General features: G+C 40.0%; 1 protein-coding gene across 5 annotated transcripts in view; it reads left to right on the top strand.

Annotated features, from left to right (window-relative positions):
• The window catches only part of ST6GALNAC3 (ST6 N-acetylgalactosaminide alpha-2,6-sialyltransferase 3), a 387,985-nt gene extending 369,690 nt beyond the window's left edge, over positions 1–18,295 (top strand). For 4 of the 5 annotated variants that reach the window (XM_077333298.1, XM_077333296.1, XM_077333295.1 and 1 more), the window contains 2 exons: positions 825–932; positions 5,260–18,295. In XM_077333298.1, coding sequence (XP_077189413.1) covers positions 825–932; positions 5,260–5,446 — 295 coding nt within the window. In that variant the 3' untranslated portion in view covers positions 5,447–18,295. The remainder of the gene's footprint in view (positions 1–824; positions 933–5,259) is intronic. The other variant, XR_013230182.1, reaches the window with a different exon arrangement.
• Positions 18,296–18,718: the final 423 nt, after the last annotated feature.

Here is an 18,718-nt window from a genome sequence, read left to right as displayed (position 1 = left end):
AAGAATAAAATAGTTTTATTGTGAAGAGAAACGACTTTATATAGAAAGAGAAGAGTGACCTAACTAACTGTTTTGTTTTGCATTCTGACTGATCTGGAGGCAACATGCAGAATGCTTATTTATTCATTCCTGGAGCATAAAATATGGAAAGAAAGAGCATTTGATCCTAAGAAAGAAATGTGGGCCTAATGAATCATTTGAGGGTACTTAATGTTGCAGCACTGCTGGAATAAAACAAATGTTTTGCACTAGATAAGTCCCTTGAATAGGCAACCGCCAGTGGTCCACATAAATGCAACATATTAATTTTGTAAAAAAAATTAAAGATAAAAATGCAAAAAAGGAAGAGCTTGGAAACAAGCAAGGTATACTGATTTGACCTAGATACAATGCACTGGAACATGCGAGCATTTCTCCTTAATTTATGACAGGAAACTTGGGATTTCAATTAAGGCCATGTATGACAATGAGCAACAGCTGCTACGTCTAGAAATTAGCAAGAGAACAGAAGAATATTATTTTAATGTTCTATTTGGGAATTCAAATGATGAAGTCACATACTGATTATATATACATTTTTTCCCTAGAACTTATAGTCAAATGACACAGATTTCAAATATTAGCATATACCAGACTTTCTGCGGGCCAGAGAATCCAACCATGCCAGAGTGAAAGGGCAACTATGAATAATTCAAAATAATTATATATTTTTGACAAGTTGTCAGCTTTCTGGATGTCTTTTATGCAAGATAACAGATGATATGTCTTTGGGAAAGTGTTAGCAATTTCTCAGTGCAGTCTGTTGTGTGTTGTCTCTTTTACAGAATCCAGTCAGGATCCTATCTCAGCACTGGCTGGTTTACCTTAATACTGGCTATGGATGCTTGCTACAGAATACATGTCTATGGGATGATAAATGACACCTACTGCAAGTAAGATCACAGAAAATTATTTTCATGCATCTACAATTCTGATGCCTTGTCAAAATTTCATGATTCATTTTAATGCCATAAATCCAAGATATGGATTAGGCAGGCAGTCCCTGGCATTCTGTATTGATGTTGCACTTTATTGTCAGTGTATTTAGTCCCCATATGGCATGTGGTATTGATTAAATAAAAGCATTTACAAAAGTTTAATGTCAAATGTCATAAAGAACTTTTTAAATCAAAGATGTTCTGCCGAATCAGAATGAACCTACAGGAAGCGAAGGCATTTCCATTTGCTTTTGCACTTCACAGTGTATAAGAGTAGAAACAGTATATAGGAAGTACAATTCTATTTGTCAGCAACCCCCACTTCCCAAAGCAGCAACAAATACCAGGCATAGTGCGAGATGGGTTGGATTTCTTATGTATAAAATGGTACTGGAGACTTTTGGCTTTTTTGATTTAAAAATGTACAAACAGAACAAAAGAGGAGGCAAAGAGGCATATTGACAAGATAGTAGAAGTGTTGTTCCACATCCAAAGACTTGCATTTCAAGGTTCTTTGCTGTCAGGTGGCTAATAACTTCTCTCTCTGTGTCCCCTGAATTTAAAAAGGGGTTCACGTACATAATACCCATACAGGTATTTATTAGAAGACTTTCTCCAAAGAATTAACCTCCATTGAGGGACATGTCACTTCAGGCCAACTCCATCCAAAGTATTTAGACATCAATTTTACAACACTGTTATCTTTTGGAAATAAGATGAAAGTACTCAGGTTACGAGATCTAGCCATGTAAAGAGGCTTTTATAGCCCTGTACAGATGACCAAACCACATGCTGACTGAATGTGGGGCAGAGAGAGTGGGAACAAGTGTGCTGGTCTTGACCCTTGCCTCCATGTGATTGCTGCTCATGAGTATGGCACATGGATAGGAAAATGTCTATGCATATGCTCTCAGTCTGTAATCAGCAACGTCCAGATAGCAGTGTTGTTGATCAAGAAGGAGACTATGCAAGACTTCCTTCATAGCTGGCAATCACATAAAGGCAGAGGGCAAGGCCGGTGCACTCATGCCCACTCTCTTTCTCTGAGTGTTCAATCAATGTGGGGATGGATTGTCTGTATAAAGCATTTATCTCTATTACTCACTGGATCATGAACTGCAGACATAAGTCAGATGCAAATTCAAATATGGATTATGTCTGTGTTGTGTTGCTTTCAGTTGGCTGCATATTTAACTGTACAACCCAATTTATATTATTGCACATCTGATTGTAGAATCATAGAGTTGGAAGGGGCCATACAGATGATCTAGTCCAACCCCCTGCTCAGTGTAGGATCAGCCCAAAGCAGTGACAGGGGTCCCCAACCTTGTTATCTCCGGGGACTGGTCAACGCTTGACAATTTTACTGAGGCTGGGGGGAGGTATTCTTTTGCTGAGGGACGTCACCACCACTGCCTGCTCCGCTTGCTTTCCCGCCGGCGCCCCTGACTTCCTGCTGCCCGCTGGGGGGCACTGCTAGCAGCAGCTGCGCAGTGCCACTCCGAGGGGGAGCCCCAGCCATGTCAGCCGCCGGAGAGCACCAAAGGTGAGCCGGCGGCAGAGTGGCGGAGCAGCCCCCGAGGCAGCAGCCAGGGAGGAAGACGAGGAGGAGCTGCAGCCCGACTGATCCACGGAGCGGTACTGGGTTGGGGACAACTGGTCTAAAGCATCCAAGAAAAGTATCTGTTTAGCTGCTGCTTAAAGATTGCCAGGGAACAGGAGCTCACATGTCTGAACTCACATGTCTGAACCTTTATAAAATGCTAGGCCAGACAAGTGTCAGAGGCTCATCATTCAGATTTCGTTCTTTGCAATCTTATAAGCCACTTGGGCCACAGTACAGTTTACCTGGCAGAAAACTTGATGAGTGTATTTAAATGATGTTTGCAAAGGTTTCCCCTGCATTCATACTTGTAGGTATTCTCAAGTACTTAAAACATTATAGGTGTTAAAAGGGCTGTGATTATAACCCCATTCACAGTGAACATATGTTCATTCATTTGCACATTCACTCTACAAATGAAACCAGGGACCAATACCTGAGTAAGTGAGGGATTCTGCTGTTAATTGTAATGTAATGTAAGATTTACACAATTCATGTAAAAAGAAATATGAAGTGTACGCTGTTATATGATTTCATTGTAAGCTGTAAACAAGACTGTTGTAAGCAACTTATAAGTTGGATCCTATGACTCCTGTAAAAAAATTATTAAAAAAAAAACCAAGGATACTGAGGGCCTTTACGCACGGGGATCTTTGTTGCAAATTGTTTGCGGAATGAAAAATCGCCATTTAAAATAGTGGAATTCGTCGTTATGCATACCTGCCTTTGTAGTGGAATCAGTTGCGTTTTTTAGCGTTTCCCACAGGCTTCCGGTCTCGGCAGAAATCGCTAGAAAGGAAGCGCTATTGCCAAGCTCGTCCCGCCCCTGGCCGTCAAGCAGCCAATGGGCAGCCGTTAGCATGCTCCCAAACAGCCCCTTTCCCTTTAAGAAAGGTTTAAAAAAAAAAAAAACAGACCCATAGCAACGAATCTAGGTAGATTCGTTGCAACGGAGAGACCCATCCAGCTGCCTAATGTGAGCTGTCGTTTGATTGTATGATCGTTGGCACGCTGCCTCGAGTGATAAACCCCCCCCCCCTCTCACGGGCCCGATTTTCGGCTGAATTAATGTGTAAAAAATAAAGGGACTTTATTTCAGCAAACGGGCTTTTATGTGGTTTGTGCTTAGTGACTAAAGGTGAAGGACTGAAGCCAGGGAAGCCTCTAAACAGAAAGAGGCTCGCTGGTGCGTTTATCCCCGCTCGCTCGGAGAAAAAAAAATGGCGATCGCTTCGCCGGAAGTTTGGAGGACAGGCTCAGGAGGAGGGACTTTGAAGAACCCGCAACAATGGTAACGCACAGGTCTTTAGCGCTAGTGTTACAGATTGGTTGCTGGAGTGTATCGCTATCTGGAGGGTGAATCCACTTTTCTGGATTCCCCTAAAAGCGCTACAACGAAGCGCTTTTTGCTGATTGGTTTCAGGAGTGTTGCAGATTGTCTGCGACGTCGTGCGTTAAGGCAAATTAGTAGCGTTTTCAATTAGCAACCATTGTGCTATTTTGAAGCCGTGCGAAATGGCCCTCACTATAACATGTGTTCAAGGCTTGGAAGTAATTTATAGGATTGGATCCTATGAGTCTCTTCTGCTAAATGAAGAGCCCTGGTTCAGGGAAAGTAGTTCTGTGGAGAAAAACTTCCCTTCTGTCTAGTGAGCAACAGAAAGGACTCATGGGATTTAATTTACAGATTACAGCTTTGGTTATTAAGAGATATTAGTGTAAAGTAAAAGTTTTGTTATCTGGTACCCATGGGGAATGGAGGTTGCTGGTTAATAAAATGTGTCATTTAATAGAGTTTTACTCTGATGATTGTTGAATTTATCTACATATGCAAAAATTAAGCAATTAAATATTATTAAAGTAGTGTATCTTCTACCATTTATAAAAAGCAAATAAGAGAGTGCAGCAGATGTGCTTTATCTTACTTTATTCCTTGACATCACAAAAGGGAAGCAGACCCTGTGAGATACTGGTGAAGAAGTGGGGCTGACACGCTGTGCTCACAGCTCATCTCCACAGGTCATCTAAAGCAGGGGTAGTCAACCTGTGGTCCTCCAGATGTTCATGGACTACAATTCCCATGAGCCCCTGCCAGCAAATGCTGGCAGGGGCTCATGGGAATTGTAGTCCATGAACATCTGGAGGACCACAGGTTGACTACCCCAGATCTAAAGGGTGTCTGGTTGACAAGCACTCTCACCACAAGCTGTGGCATCATTAAAGGGCCAGCTTGTTGCTCATCCTCAGCAAAAGCTGAAGAACTAAGTAAAGGAGTAGGTCAGTGTCTCTGACTGATAAGTGTATGAATAATGAGCCCTCAACCCTGGACATATTGCTAGCTGCAATTTTACAGACTTAATTTCTGCAAGGAAAACATCCAGAAAAGGAAGCTGTGTTGGTTTTTCTGGTTAATTAACAAAGGGTTTGTGTTGCAGTCTATTGACAAATGCCAGTTAGTGGATTCTCTGCGTAATGATACAACTTTTACTGTATTATTGTTGGATGTCTATCAGTTTATGCCCTGCATTTTGTTTTTGACTGCTTACTGGATTATGTTCTGCATAATGAGATTTTTCCCCCAGTAGCTTTTACTGTGTTTCATATGTAAAACAAACAGCAGTTTCATTCAGATGACACAAAAAATATTTCATGGACACTTGTGTTTTATCTTCATTCTAGGTCAGAAGGCTTTCGAAAGGTTCCTTATCACTACTATGAACCAGGAAGAGATGAATGTGATGAGTACTTTTTACATGAAAATGCTCCCTATGGAGGCCATAGGTTTATTACAGAAAAGAAAGTGTTTGCTGAGTGGGCTAAGCAGCACACTATAATATTTACACATCCTAACTGGACATTGTCTTGACGTTGGATCTCCCAGCCTTTCACTACTAGCATAGTATTATACATAGGAAATTCCTCAGTATACAATGATACATGCAACTGACTCGATCTTCTCATCAGAGGTATTTATATAAATGATAAACAAGATAAAGGATGGCTGCACTGTGGAATAAGGATAGAATTACCAATCCGTGGAAGACATGCAAGATACTTATTATGTCTTTTAAAGTTCTACATGACAAATGCACTTTACTCTTAACTGGATTTTCAATTCAAAACGGCAGCAGTTTGGTTTAAATATGATGGTTTCAAGGGGTCAACACACTTTTGTGCAGCCACAACATTTGGATTGTTTTGGCTTTCTTTAATAATTACTTGAGGTTAGATTGTAGGTTTTTATTATTAAGGTAACTCAATTTTTGTCTTAAACACAACCAGACTAAAGACCAGCAATATGTGTTGGATTTTTAAACTATATACATGACTACAAACTCACTGTGTCTCTGTTCAGATAACCTGCAATCAAATCATGGTTTGCAATTCTGGTTTAGATGGAAACTGCAAAGTGTAGTTTATCTGTTTTGTTGCAAATTATGGTTTATTGTGAAAGGGAGGACATTGGAACACGTAAGAAAAGAAGAAAGGGAATGTGCAAGTCCAAGGCTTACTCCTGTGATGCCAAAGCATGCACATCAAGTGAAACAGTTCTGCATATAAGAAAATTAGAAATGGGTTAGGAAAGATCTGTGAACTCCAGAGAATCTGCTCAAATGAAGATTTTGTCCAAGGCCCAGGGGTAGTGACTGACCTTCTGCTTTTGTAGCTGTCAGTATTATGTTGAAAGATCTAGGCTTTCTGGACATTGTCTAATACTGTTGTGGCATTGATAACATACACCTAATGTTTGCCTTCAGCTGCATTCCTTTGTGGAACAGTACTTTTGTATATGCTGTATGACATGTTAAAGAATAGCCTTGAATGCGGAATTTGAAAATTCCAATGTCTTATATCGCTTATATAGTTTGGGGAATATATCCTTTGTGGTCTTGAACAGTTTGGCTCAACTCTCTGCCTCAAATTCTCCATATTTAAAAATGGGGATAACACCTACCTCACAAGGATTTTGAAATATAAACAAATGTGCATATTCAGTGCTTTTTAAATAAATGATGCTTTGCTTGTAATTCTTAGAACTACCTGTGGGCATTTGGCACACATTCTTCTGTGCTGGGTATCTGAGGAACATCAAACCAAAGATGTGAGGTCAGTGTTGTAATATGCTGAATATCTTCATACCTTCAATGTACATCTTCTGAAATCCTCACTGAATTATCCCTTTAATGGGTGTAACTCTGGAAATGTTAGTACTGACCCATTTCTAATTGAAGTAAAGTATAAGTTTATTTATCTAGCTTAAAGGTCCCCAAACTTTGTGATCCTGTGGACACATTTGGAATTCTGACATAGCATGGTGGGCACAGCAATAATATGACTGCCACAAAATGTTTGCCACAACTTAATTCCAGTAACACAGGGAAAATCCTTGTGCTGCGGTGGCAGCTGCTGCCAAAGCAATATTTTAAAAATTCTGCACAGCTCATCAAACCTCCTATAATCAGTCAGAAGCCTTGCCAAACAAAAGCCCCACCTAGCCCCACCCACTTTCTTTTTAAAATGTGGCAAGTGCCAGAAAAGCTATTGACAGGTTGCCTGGTCTGGTTTGGGAAACACCTGGAGGCTTTGGGGTGGAACCAGGAGTGGGATGGGGAGAGACCTCAGTGGAATATAATGGAGTAAACCCTCCAAAGCAGCCATTTTTGTCAGGGAAACTGATGTCTTTAATCTGGAAATGAACTATAATTCCAGGGTGTCCCCAGATCCCACCTGGCATCCCTAGCACCATGGTGCCCACAGGTACCACACTTAGGGACCTCTAATCTAGCTGATATGGGAGGCATCTGCAGTGCTAGATAGTTATGCTAATATGAGTTTATAACAGAAGCAGGATGTAAGAACCAGGGAAGAAGTGTGAGGCAGACCGTGAATCAAAGCTTCAATAAAGTAGCTCTTACTGTAGAGCAACTCATTTTGAAATTATCTGTTACCACATACTGACGGTGACTTGTAGTCTCCTACTCTGTTCAGCAATGTTTGGATGCTACCTCTTGTCTGCAAACCCTCATCAATTTCCATGGCTTTTCCATGGGAGGAAGAACCACTTAAGTTAGAGAAAGGCTTCAGATTTTGCTGAGTGGAGTGATAGGGTTTACAATTAGAGCAAGTGTTTTTAATAGCTGTCTAAAATAAGTGAAGTCTCTTATCATGTCAGATGTTTAATACCTGGAATATCAAAACTACAACACTGTAATACCTAATACTGTTAAAACTTGAAAAGAGGTTAAGTGATTGTTACGCATGTGTAATTGTCAACAAGAATATAAACAACAGACATTTTGTATTGCTTTACTGAATCATAAAAAATACAATAGCAAAATCATGTTTTTTACATGTAAGTGTTTGTATAAGGATTGTATTTCCTATTGTATATTTGTATATAGAGGTCTATATTTTGTATTTTCATAACATATATATTCTCATCTTCACCATGATTAAGTGCCACCTTTTATGCTAGGCGGGAGAGTTGTGCATATTATACAGTTGTATGATATACCCCAGGACAGTTGTCTTTTGTTCCCACATGAAACTAGAGGGAACTGTTAATTTCCCTGATAAATCTTTACTTACCTCTGGTAAATTACCTCATTTTTATGCTTTAGGGGTGGGCTTCCAACTAATCCAGGATAAAAACATCAGATTTGTCTTGGGTCAAGAGTTAAATCAGAATGTGTGCACAGACTTTGAAAGAAACCATCTACCAACAGTGCTTTGGGGTACTTTATTATTCTTTTATTGAAGTTCCTGTTATGTTTATTGCTGTTGTCTTGCAAGTATGTCCTTTCTTGCTGATCCTTAGACTCTTCCTCCTGTTGATTTTTTTTTAAATTCAGTGTCCCCATAAGTATACGCTATACTTGTTAGGCATGAAATAATAATAATGCCATTCATTGGGGAATTGCATCCAAACTTCCATCTGTTTTAAACCAGTTCTGTGACAGAATTCTAAGCATTGTACTTTGGTGAAGGTGCTGATAATTAGCCCAAGCCGTCCTCTTATTGCCTACTACCTAGCTTTCTTGAGATAATGGAATAATAGTAAAATGTCTTTATATGTATAGGGTAAATTCTGTTAGAAATAACTACACAAGCAGAGTTCTATAATGCTGCTTGGCTTCCTTAACACTAAACCAAAAATGAAGTCATCTGTATCTAAAAATGCAAGATTGGGGCAGCAATTCCTCATTTGTATTATACAGAGTATTCTGTCTCTACTAGAACTTTGGACTGCAATTTGGCACCGGTAATCAGCATAAATAGGAGAATCCATACTTGACTGGCATTTTTTGAATCTTTGATGAATCAATAACACTGTTTAAAAACCTTACTTTCCAAGATGAAAGTTCAGAGATGTGCTGATGGATTTCATTTCCTTTGGATAAAGCAGAACTGAAGATTTAATGTATTAGTAATAGGGTTTATTTGTTTTTTTAATTGACAAAGATGCAACCAGAGCACAAGTGAATGAAAATAATAACAGCAGATCTGCTATTTTCAGATCCCAGTGAGAAGGTCTGGAATCCACTGAGTTTACTTTCAGCCAGCCTGCTTCTCTTTCTGCCCTTGTCTCTGCCCATTCCAATTGCAAAAATGCTATTTCTTACATACGTTATTCAAAGACTTTTCAGTTCAGGAAATGCTCACAGTCATTAAAAGCTACTAACATTCCTTTGTCTTAGATGTTTGAATCTCATCCTGAGTCAATCTAGACAAAACTATAATCATAGATCCATTCATCAGATACTAACCATGCTGTACACCCATGAAATGGGGATTAAAGTATTAACTTGCTCCTTACACATTGTTTTGTTTGCTTCACTGTACAGTATTACTCTTCATTGCAATGATCCTTTGTATTTCTACTTCTGCAAGTTCCACCTCCATGTTGTTTCCCATGCTGCCACCATCCCAGCTGTGGTCCAGTGCAGCACCCCAGAAGAGCCGCGGCAAGGGAATGCGGAATTTTCCACGTTCCCTGGGATGCCACGGGTGCCGGCAGGGGTTGGGTCGGGCCAGAAGCATGCATAATCAGCAGAGCCGGACCTTTGGCCCGGCCCTTCCCCCAACCTATGGTGTCCCTGCAGGGACACTGCACGCACCTGTCAGCACCGCAGAGCTGGTTGGGGATTCCCCCCATCCCCACTTTGGTGGGAGAGTGGCATGCCACTCCCCGCCATTGTGTGGTGGGGGTCCTATTCTCCCCACTACCCCCCCCAAAGCTGTTGCCTTCAGGCAGCATGCCTCGCTTTCCAGCCCCAGCATTTTGTGCACACACTATGCAGGGGCAGCCCACATACTCCAGGGGATTCCCTCCCCTTTGAGTACACAGGAAGAGCTGGGCCATGCTGCCCTGCTGTGCATTATGGATCTAAGCAGTTCTAAGCAGTCTGTCTTAGAGGTGGCTTTCAATACAATCAGTTCTATTTAGAGAAACAAACTCTAAAGACATAATACAAAAAACATTTCAATTGGAGCATATTATTTTCCATTGTTTGCGTTCTTTTCACACTGACATTGCTTGTGACACAGTAAATATATAAAAATGTGTTTTTTTAATTGGATGAAATGATGTCTTACTACTGGCCATAACAGAAACCAAAATAAGTTGAGAAACCACTTGTATGAAGTACACGCAGGCAGCTATTTGATACCCACTTAAAATGTTTGTATGTAACATTAAAAATATTTATTCAATCAAGGATAAAATGTACCCTGACCAATGTTTTGCATTCCATGTACAGTCAATAAGAAAGCTATATAGGCCTGATTTATACTGATCATCAACCTTTCTGTATATGGAATGGAAATTGGAGGGGATTTAAGAGCTGAATTGTAAGCTTAATTTGAGAATAAAGTAGGAACTAAAATATTCAAGATAGAAATTGCTCTTCTGTGTAGATGAAACATCAAAAAGTCATTAGTGTGATACATTTTTCTATAAGGAAGAAATTAATCCCTTAGACTTGAACAAAAATTAAAAATCTGTCTGATTCCTGCACCAAATGGAGATATAAGATTTTGACATCTATTTTAGCAAAAAGACCTAAGACATTCCTAAGTAATTGTAATCAAAGAGGATTTTAACACAAAACCGATTAAGGAAAATGTTACACGTTTAGTTAATCACATTAATTTCTCTTAAACATCAAAAATACCAGTAATATTTTAGCTTCTTAATACTACATAAGCATTACTTAAGTTTTAGCAATAGTAGAGAGAAGCATTTATGGAATGAGGTAAATCAATTAGTACTCTGCCCTGTTTTGCAGTGGGGTTTTTTTAATCAAAGGCATCCTACAAGATCCACTTGATAACTAAAGCATGAATTTTTTAAATGTCAGGTTATAGATATAATCAAGGAAATCTGATGGCTTTATGATCATACAGTAACAATGTAAGAGGTCATTGGAAAGTGCATGCCAAAAGAACAATAATATGTACCTGTGGGTAGCATTATCTGGAGCTGTGTAATGCCCACATATGTGTTTCCTGGTAGCCCTTGCTTGTTCCCCTTAAAATATCTCTCCCCAAAAGCAAAGAGTCAATCTTGGTTTTCTTCCCTTTTATGGAGTAGAAGATACTTCAGAAAAGCCTGGGAAGTAGTACCTTTGTGACTCCAGGAAGTACTCATTTGAAGACCTCCATCACAGGAGGATATTTGATTTGGAACCTCGTTTGTGAAATCTACTAACTTTTGTGATTGGTGCTATCCCATGGTAGCCATTTTGTGATGGTGTCCACTGTATGTTCTTAAACTTCCATAGTGTTCATAGGTTCAACAGCATTGAGGATCCCTGTGGCCAGTTCTGCATGGTAGCAGCTGCACTAGGCTGCTGGCAGTGCATTTCTCCGCAGCTTTCTGTGCCCCCATGGGGCACACAGTTCAGCAGGACATCTGGTACTCCCTGGGAAACACAGCTGTGGCAGATAGGTTCCATTGTGGGTGGGTTATTTGCAGGAAGGTGAGATTATTTGGCAAAATAAAAACAAATACCCTGGTCTGCCCCATGGTGCAGTGAAGCACTACAAAGCCAACCAGGCCATTGTTTGGCCACTCTGGGCCACCATAGGATGTTGGCCTCCGCAGCGGGTTAAGGGAACGTGGATTCTCCCACATTCCTTCAGCCCAAGGCAAATGAGGCCCCAATCCACAGCAGACCTGCGAAGGGGCCTGTCTAGCAGCTGTGTCATGTGAAAGCAGGGATTAGCCCCACTTCCATATGAACACCCTCTTGTCCTTTTCCAACCATGTGGAATGGGTATATATATGAATGAAAATTGAGACCTACATTTTAACCAGATTCAAATTTTCCTGAATAAGATATATAGTAAAAATAGTATAAAATATAAGTATCTCAAAATCAACTTTTTACATCTGCAATTAGTGTCCTATAGAATTCAGCTTTATATTACTAAATTTATTTGGACTTAAGTAAGAAGTAAAATTATGGCATAACATTCTTATCAGAAGGGCATAGCAATTCTAAAAATTGCAGGATATTATTATGGAGCTCTGTGAACAGTTGTCAGTCAGAATCTTCAAGGGAATTGAGCAACAATGTATAAATATTTTATTATCTATCAGTTATGTTTTTATCATATTCTGCCTTTCAAAAACTTACGTTTTTGAAGCGTACATGGTTTTGTTCTCGGACTATTTGAATAAGCAGGAGAAATTTAAACAAAGATTTGTAAATGCTTACTGTGTGCTGTGAACCACCACACTTGTATCTGCATAGTTGTTGAGTCTCTACTGTTGCTGTTGTTGAAGGCCTGTGAGTGCCTGTGTTAGGGTTCTGGAGACTACTTGTCATGTCAGGTGGCTGTTTTGAATGGCATGCTCTTTTGGCATTTCCTTCTTTACATTGGGGAAAACAGAAGCTCATGCTGCTATTCAGATCAGGTTGCACTGAAGAATTAAGAAAAAGAAAAGGGAGGTGGTTATGCTTCTTTTGGTGGTATAAAGGGATAGTGAGAGTTTGAAGCATTATGGAATTGTGGCAGAGGCTTAAATTAGCTAGAGAATTGAGGGCATGTGTGTCTCCAACCTGCTTGCCCCATGGAAGACATTTCTACTTGCACCATCTGGGTGAGTAATATAGTTCTTTCTGGAAGTTCTTATGCATTCTGAGAAAGGAGAGGGAAACACAGAAATAAGCATCAGACTAATGTATGAAATTCAGACCCTACTTCTGCCTTGGCACTCATTTTTTTTCTTAGCCCTCAGGCTTATTGTTTGTAAAGTAGCAGCAGCATTTGCGGCATCTAAGGAATCTGTTGCTCAGACCCACTGCATGTTGTACTTGGTTTATACCTTTGGGCAAGAAATTTGACTCTGTGCCAAATGTCTGAAGGCAGCTTATACATAAGACATGATGACAATGTCATTCCACTGTTTTTATTAACACTATGTAATATTAAGAAGTTGAGCATCTGTTTAGATGCAATGCCTGGGAATCCCATCAACAGAGCAAGGGTGGAAGATGTAGGAAGGGCTGTGTGTGGGTGGAGCAAAGGGAAGGAGTGACAGAAGGATTTGAATCATTATCACCTGCTCCCATGTTGAATATGCATAGTAAATTAATTAATAGTGTCCTATTAAGCAGAGTTTCATTCTTCTCAGCCAGGCTTTCTCAAACAGGATTTCATGAAGGGTTTCCCTAATAGGTGGGAGTTAATTAAACATTTAATTAAAATATATTAAAAATTCAAGTGATATTACCATATGTGGTCATGTCGACCTGCTTCCCCCTCCCAAAATGGGTCTGGATTGGGTGAGGAGGAGAGGGGCCCCAGGTGAGTGGATACACAGCTACACTTCCCAACCATATTCTGCACAATAGCACCCCTTCTGGGGTTTCTTGAAGCCTGAAGAATGTTTCAGGAGTTTCTCAATGGCAAATGCTGTTCCAAACACATGTATCTCAATCACTTCCACCCCCCACCCCCCAGGCTGTTTTACAAATATATAGAGTAACCATGGATAAGGATAACCATGGATAAGGATGTAATTCTGTTTTGTATATAGTCTCTGAACCAGAATCAATTGCAGTTAACAAAAAGTCTCAATTACTTCAGCACCTATGGTTCGAAGATGGACTCAACGCTGCTATATAGACAGCTGCACAGAATGATATCTGGAGTATCAGGCATCCCAGTAACTGTAACTATAATTAACTATAATTAATTTCCAATCTGACCAAGATGAGTCACATTTTCTCTGTGGAACTTTAGTTAGCAAGGAAACTGTTCCTTGGCCATTTGGGGTTAATTGCACTGGGAAGCTGTAGAATTCATTTATTTGGCAGGAACATGGACTGAGCTTGCTGTAGGACTTCTGTAAATCTTTTCAATGACCAGACCTGCAAATAGAATGCCCTTAGCATCCAAAAAATTATTACAAAAAAAAACCCTGTAAAGGTTATTCTCGGGGGGAAAGGGGGGTTTAAAACAGTGTGTTCAATTAGTAGTATCATGACACAGTGAGAAATACCATCATACAGGGAGAGCTGGTTCAATATAAAAATACATAGTTTAGTTACATATGCTACAATCCAGCACACAGTTGGGGTATTGACTGTGATCTGAGTATGCTAGGGATCAAATGTTTGAAAATCTCCATGTTAAAAAAAATAAAACAATGATTTATCAAAGAAAGATGGCCTTTAAAATTGTAAAAAAAAACATCCCACTTTCATTAATTACAAATGTATATTTCCTTATACACATATATGTCTTTATAAACCTGGTTCTCACTTAAAGAGAGTATCTGATGGTAAAGTGTATGCAGTTACTGATGCTGAAATGTTCTAGTTCTTTGATTGTTCTAAAGCTTCCATGTCTGGTGCCAACAAATCAAGAAAAAGGTGTCCTGAGGCATTGCTGTATACAGCAGGCAGACATCAACTTTTAAAAACATTTTTCTTTGTTCTTCAAGTTCAGAGCAGGAAGGGTTTCTTTCAGAAGAATTGTCTGTTTCTGATCTTCCATTTCTTGAAGGATATAGAGCTAGCATGACTACCAAACTTAGTGAAGAAATACCTTGGTTAATATGTAGCTGGACTGTTCGCTTTATCTTCCATCCTTACTGTTCCAGTATTAAACCTCATATGTCTTCTTTCATCTTTGTCCTTAGAGTTGCTTCACTTTTTCCAGTACAGTGTAGAAGTGAAGTAGTTAGAGGTAGTAATACTGTATTTATTTTTAGGTTTCTATTGTGTTTTCCCAGAGAGATCAGATGTCGTGATTGATTGACTCCATCTAGAATAACCAGTACAGCTATCCTTCCCAAAGGGTGGTGTTTCAGCTAAACAACCAATTTCAGCTAATATAGCCAGGCTTTCTTTCTGATGCTCCTTCAAAGTATTACGATTTCTAAGAGTCCATATGTGAAGGTCCTACCCACTCTTGGACTTTTATTTTTTCATCAACTCAAAGATGTACATTCGCCACATTCAATGTCATTGTTCAAAGGCAGTTCAGGAATTCAATTTTCTAAGCATAAAATTCAAATTCAGACCCATAGTCAAGGTTTGGTTAGCTTTAAATGTTTTATTTTTTAAATAAAGAAACTGTTATAATTTCCTTCCAATAGGTTAGCTTACTTGAACAATAATTTAATTGCATAAACCAAGATCTTAGAAATGACCATGACTCCTTTCTCATGTGAAATTTGGTTGAGTACATCAAGGTATGTCACTTTCAGATGAAAATTCCACTAAAAAAATAAAAATGCCAAATATGCCCTTATATTCTTGCTGCTTTAATTTACTCCATTTTAGCATTTGATGAAATTGACTGTAGTCTACAAAAGCTCATCGTCTTAAGATAAAACAACCTTGTCTTTTTATCTGTATGGGATCTGATTCAACCAGGCATCTCCCAGGGTAACTTGAAAGGCTCACTGTAAGAAGCCTTCACTAGCACCTAGAAATATTAGAGTTTTATTGAGTACCATCCTCTTAATACATTTTACATAGCCGAAATAGACAGTGCTGCTTGCTACTTCATTGTGTTATTCTTGGTAGTATAAATTAACTCACAAAACCCTATAAAGATTTTATAAATTCATTGGATTTTTAATATTTATTTATAATTAGATTTCTACCCCACAACATAGTAAAAGCATTAAAACCCCATCAAATACAATCCAAAACAGATAAAACAGCAAAAACAAGTCCCTCATTAGGCCCAAATTCCTTGATTCATCTGTTCCTGGCTATGTTGTTCAAGTGTAAATCTGGGGGCAATGGTAGGACCCCTCCCGGGAGAGTCCAGATTATATAAGGATGGGGAAGGACCCGTTCTTATCATCCAATATTCAGCCTAGCTTGAACCAAAAGCCTGGCAGAAGAGCTCCGTCTTGCACGCTCTTTGGAGTGCAGAGAGCTCTGACAGGGCCGTCAGCTCTTCCAGGAGCTTATTACACCAGGTAGGGGACCAGATCGAGAAGGCCCTGGCCCTGGTTGAGGCCAGGGCTGCTTCCTGGGGGCCCAGGATCCTCAACAGATTCATATCCACCAAGCAAAGTGTCCTGCGGGGGGCATAAGGAGACAAAAAGTCCCGCAGATAGGTAGGACCCAAACCATACATAGCCTTAAAGGTCAAAAACAGTACCTTGAAATTGATTCAGAAGCAGACTCGCAACCAATGTAGCTGTCTCAGCAATGGCTGGACATGGGCCCTCAAATATGACCTGGTGAGGACCCATGCAGCTTTATTTTGTACCAGCTGCAGTTTGTGAGTCAAGAGCAAGGGTAGGCCTGTGTAGAGCGAGTTATAGAAGTCTAATCTGGAAGTGACCATTGCATGGATCACTGTGACCAAGTGTTCTAAGTACAGGTAGGGCACTGAGTACAAGTAGGGCATTTTTCCACCTGCACCAAGCCATGCATGGTGCAGGTGGAAAAATGCTGTCCAGGCTACCTTTGCGATCTGAGCCTCCATAGATAAAGAGGCATCAAAAATTGCACCCAAATTCCTGGCCATTGGTGCAGATGTAAGTTGCACCCTGTTCAGGCATGGGAGACATGTTTCCTGATCCTGTTCCCTTCTCCCCAACAACAGGACCTCTGTATTGGATGGGTTGCGTTTCAGTTGACTCTGCCTGATCCATCCAGCCACTGCTTCCAAACAACTGGCAATTGTTTCGGGGGGGAGATCCGGACGGCTGTCCATCAGGAGATAGAGCTGGGTGTTGTCCGCATACTGGTGACACTCCAGCCCGTAACTCTAAACCAGCTGAGCCAGAGGGTGCATATAGATGTTAAAAATCTTCAATCTTGTGATGTTTTCCATAACATATAAAAGATATCAGTGTAAAGGAATATTGGACTAAAACTACATGCAAATAGGTTGAGGATCTAACTATTAATACAGAGCTTGCTATGGAAACTCACAAACGTAGACCATTTCCGCACTGGCAGCTTTACACTAGACTGCAGCCTGGAGTTTGAGCCCAGGCAGATTGCTTTGCACCAGAGAGCATTTGACCTGATGCACCACATCTGCTCCAAATTTGTGCTCCTGCATGGGAACCTGGGCAGCAAAGTTCCCAGTACGGAAATCATCTTAGATGTTACAGTAGCAGCCATGGTTGTAACAGCACTGTTCATACATAAAGGGACTCTGATTGTTACATCAAATGGAGTACATGGGTAAGGGAAACTTTCAAAACTTCTCTTCTTTTACCTTCCTACAGTCTATAGGCCAGGATATTTTTCCCAGTCTATTTTTTTCCCAACTTCTGGTTCCAGGCTGGGTAACAATAATAATACATTATGGCAGAGATTAAGCTCCATTCTCCAAGACATGCATCTTGATTTCAAAATCTACTCCCCTTCCTGCAGTTCCATGATTTATATATTGTGCGCTTAGCTCTCTCAGCCCCACCTACCTCACATTTAGCTTTGCTACACAATCGATATCTTGCCCCTCCTGACTGCATTGCTGCTACTTTTTCTTCTTTTGCTTGCCAGTAATTATGTGTTGCTTGTGTGTGTTGTATATGCAAGTCAGTGTTTTTGTTGCTTTTTAAAAATTGCAATTACACATTGTTAACAGAAATTATTCAAAAGTCTCAATTATGTTTCCACATTTCAAGTTTTGCTAGAGCTGACAGATGTATGCATAATAGATGTTCTGATTTCAGAGTTACTTTACCGTCAGCATTTTAAAATGTGCATTTGACATTTTGCTATTTGTCTGTTTTCTACTGTAAATTATTTTGCCTTTCATTTCCCATTTTAGTTTTCCTATGTATTTTGTGTGTATTGGATGGGGGAAAAATGTATACTTGGGATATTTTCAAACATAAACAATAAATGTATAGCATTTTCTCTTTTTATCTCTTCCTCTTATTTAAAGTTAATAACATTTTGCAATGTTATTGTTTTGTTTGATTATTGCTTTTCACATAAACATGCAAAACAATGGGAGTGGAGCTCTAGGAGCAAAACAGGAGTTTCTTGCTTCCCTATCCTTGCAATCATATCCCCCAAAAGCTGCTCCTGGAGCTCAAGGGACTGCTGGGAACACTGCTGGGGCTGATATGATGGCATGCAGAAGGCGAGAGGAATTGGCAAAAAATCCAGTCTCTCTACCATTGGAAGTGTCCCTCCAGCAGCAGGAAAGCATGGGATGATTGTACTCTGAAGGAGCTAGTATTGTATTGCCTTCTGTTATATGGAGGAAGAAGCATTGATTTTTGCCTTTCCTGTGTTTGGTCCCCATATGTAGCATGGACCAGCATCTGATTTCTCCATCCAGTCTACAAAGTTTACACCCATTACTGATGGCAATAAATGTTAGAAACATTATGTACTTGGAAGAATAGTTTCATGACTGACGCTATATATTTCAGCTGCTGAATTTGTGACTGTACCAGCAGAGCCTCACCTGGCCCTGGAGTGCCAGCCAAATTTTGTCCCGTCCCCCCCAGTACCCCAGTACCTTGCAACAAAGTTGCTCAGCTGACTAAGCAACTGCATCCTACTCTTATTCTTTAAAATGTCAATACATTGCTTCCTCCAAAATCCTAGCTAAATGCAACATAACAATGTGCAACCTGCTCTTACTCAATACAAACCACTCTTTAGGCACTCGTAAATATTACCACAGC

The sequence above is a fragment of the Paroedura picta genome, chromosome 4 (assembly GCF_049243985.1).
Source record: "Paroedura picta isolate Pp20150507F chromosome 4, Ppicta_v3.0, whole genome shotgun sequence".
Lineage (NCBI taxonomy): Eukaryota > Metazoa > Chordata > Lepidosauria > Squamata > Gekkonidae > Paroedura > Paroedura picta.
Note: the sequence above shows the minus strand (reverse complement) of the source record. Positions and strands in the feature narration are given on the sequence as shown.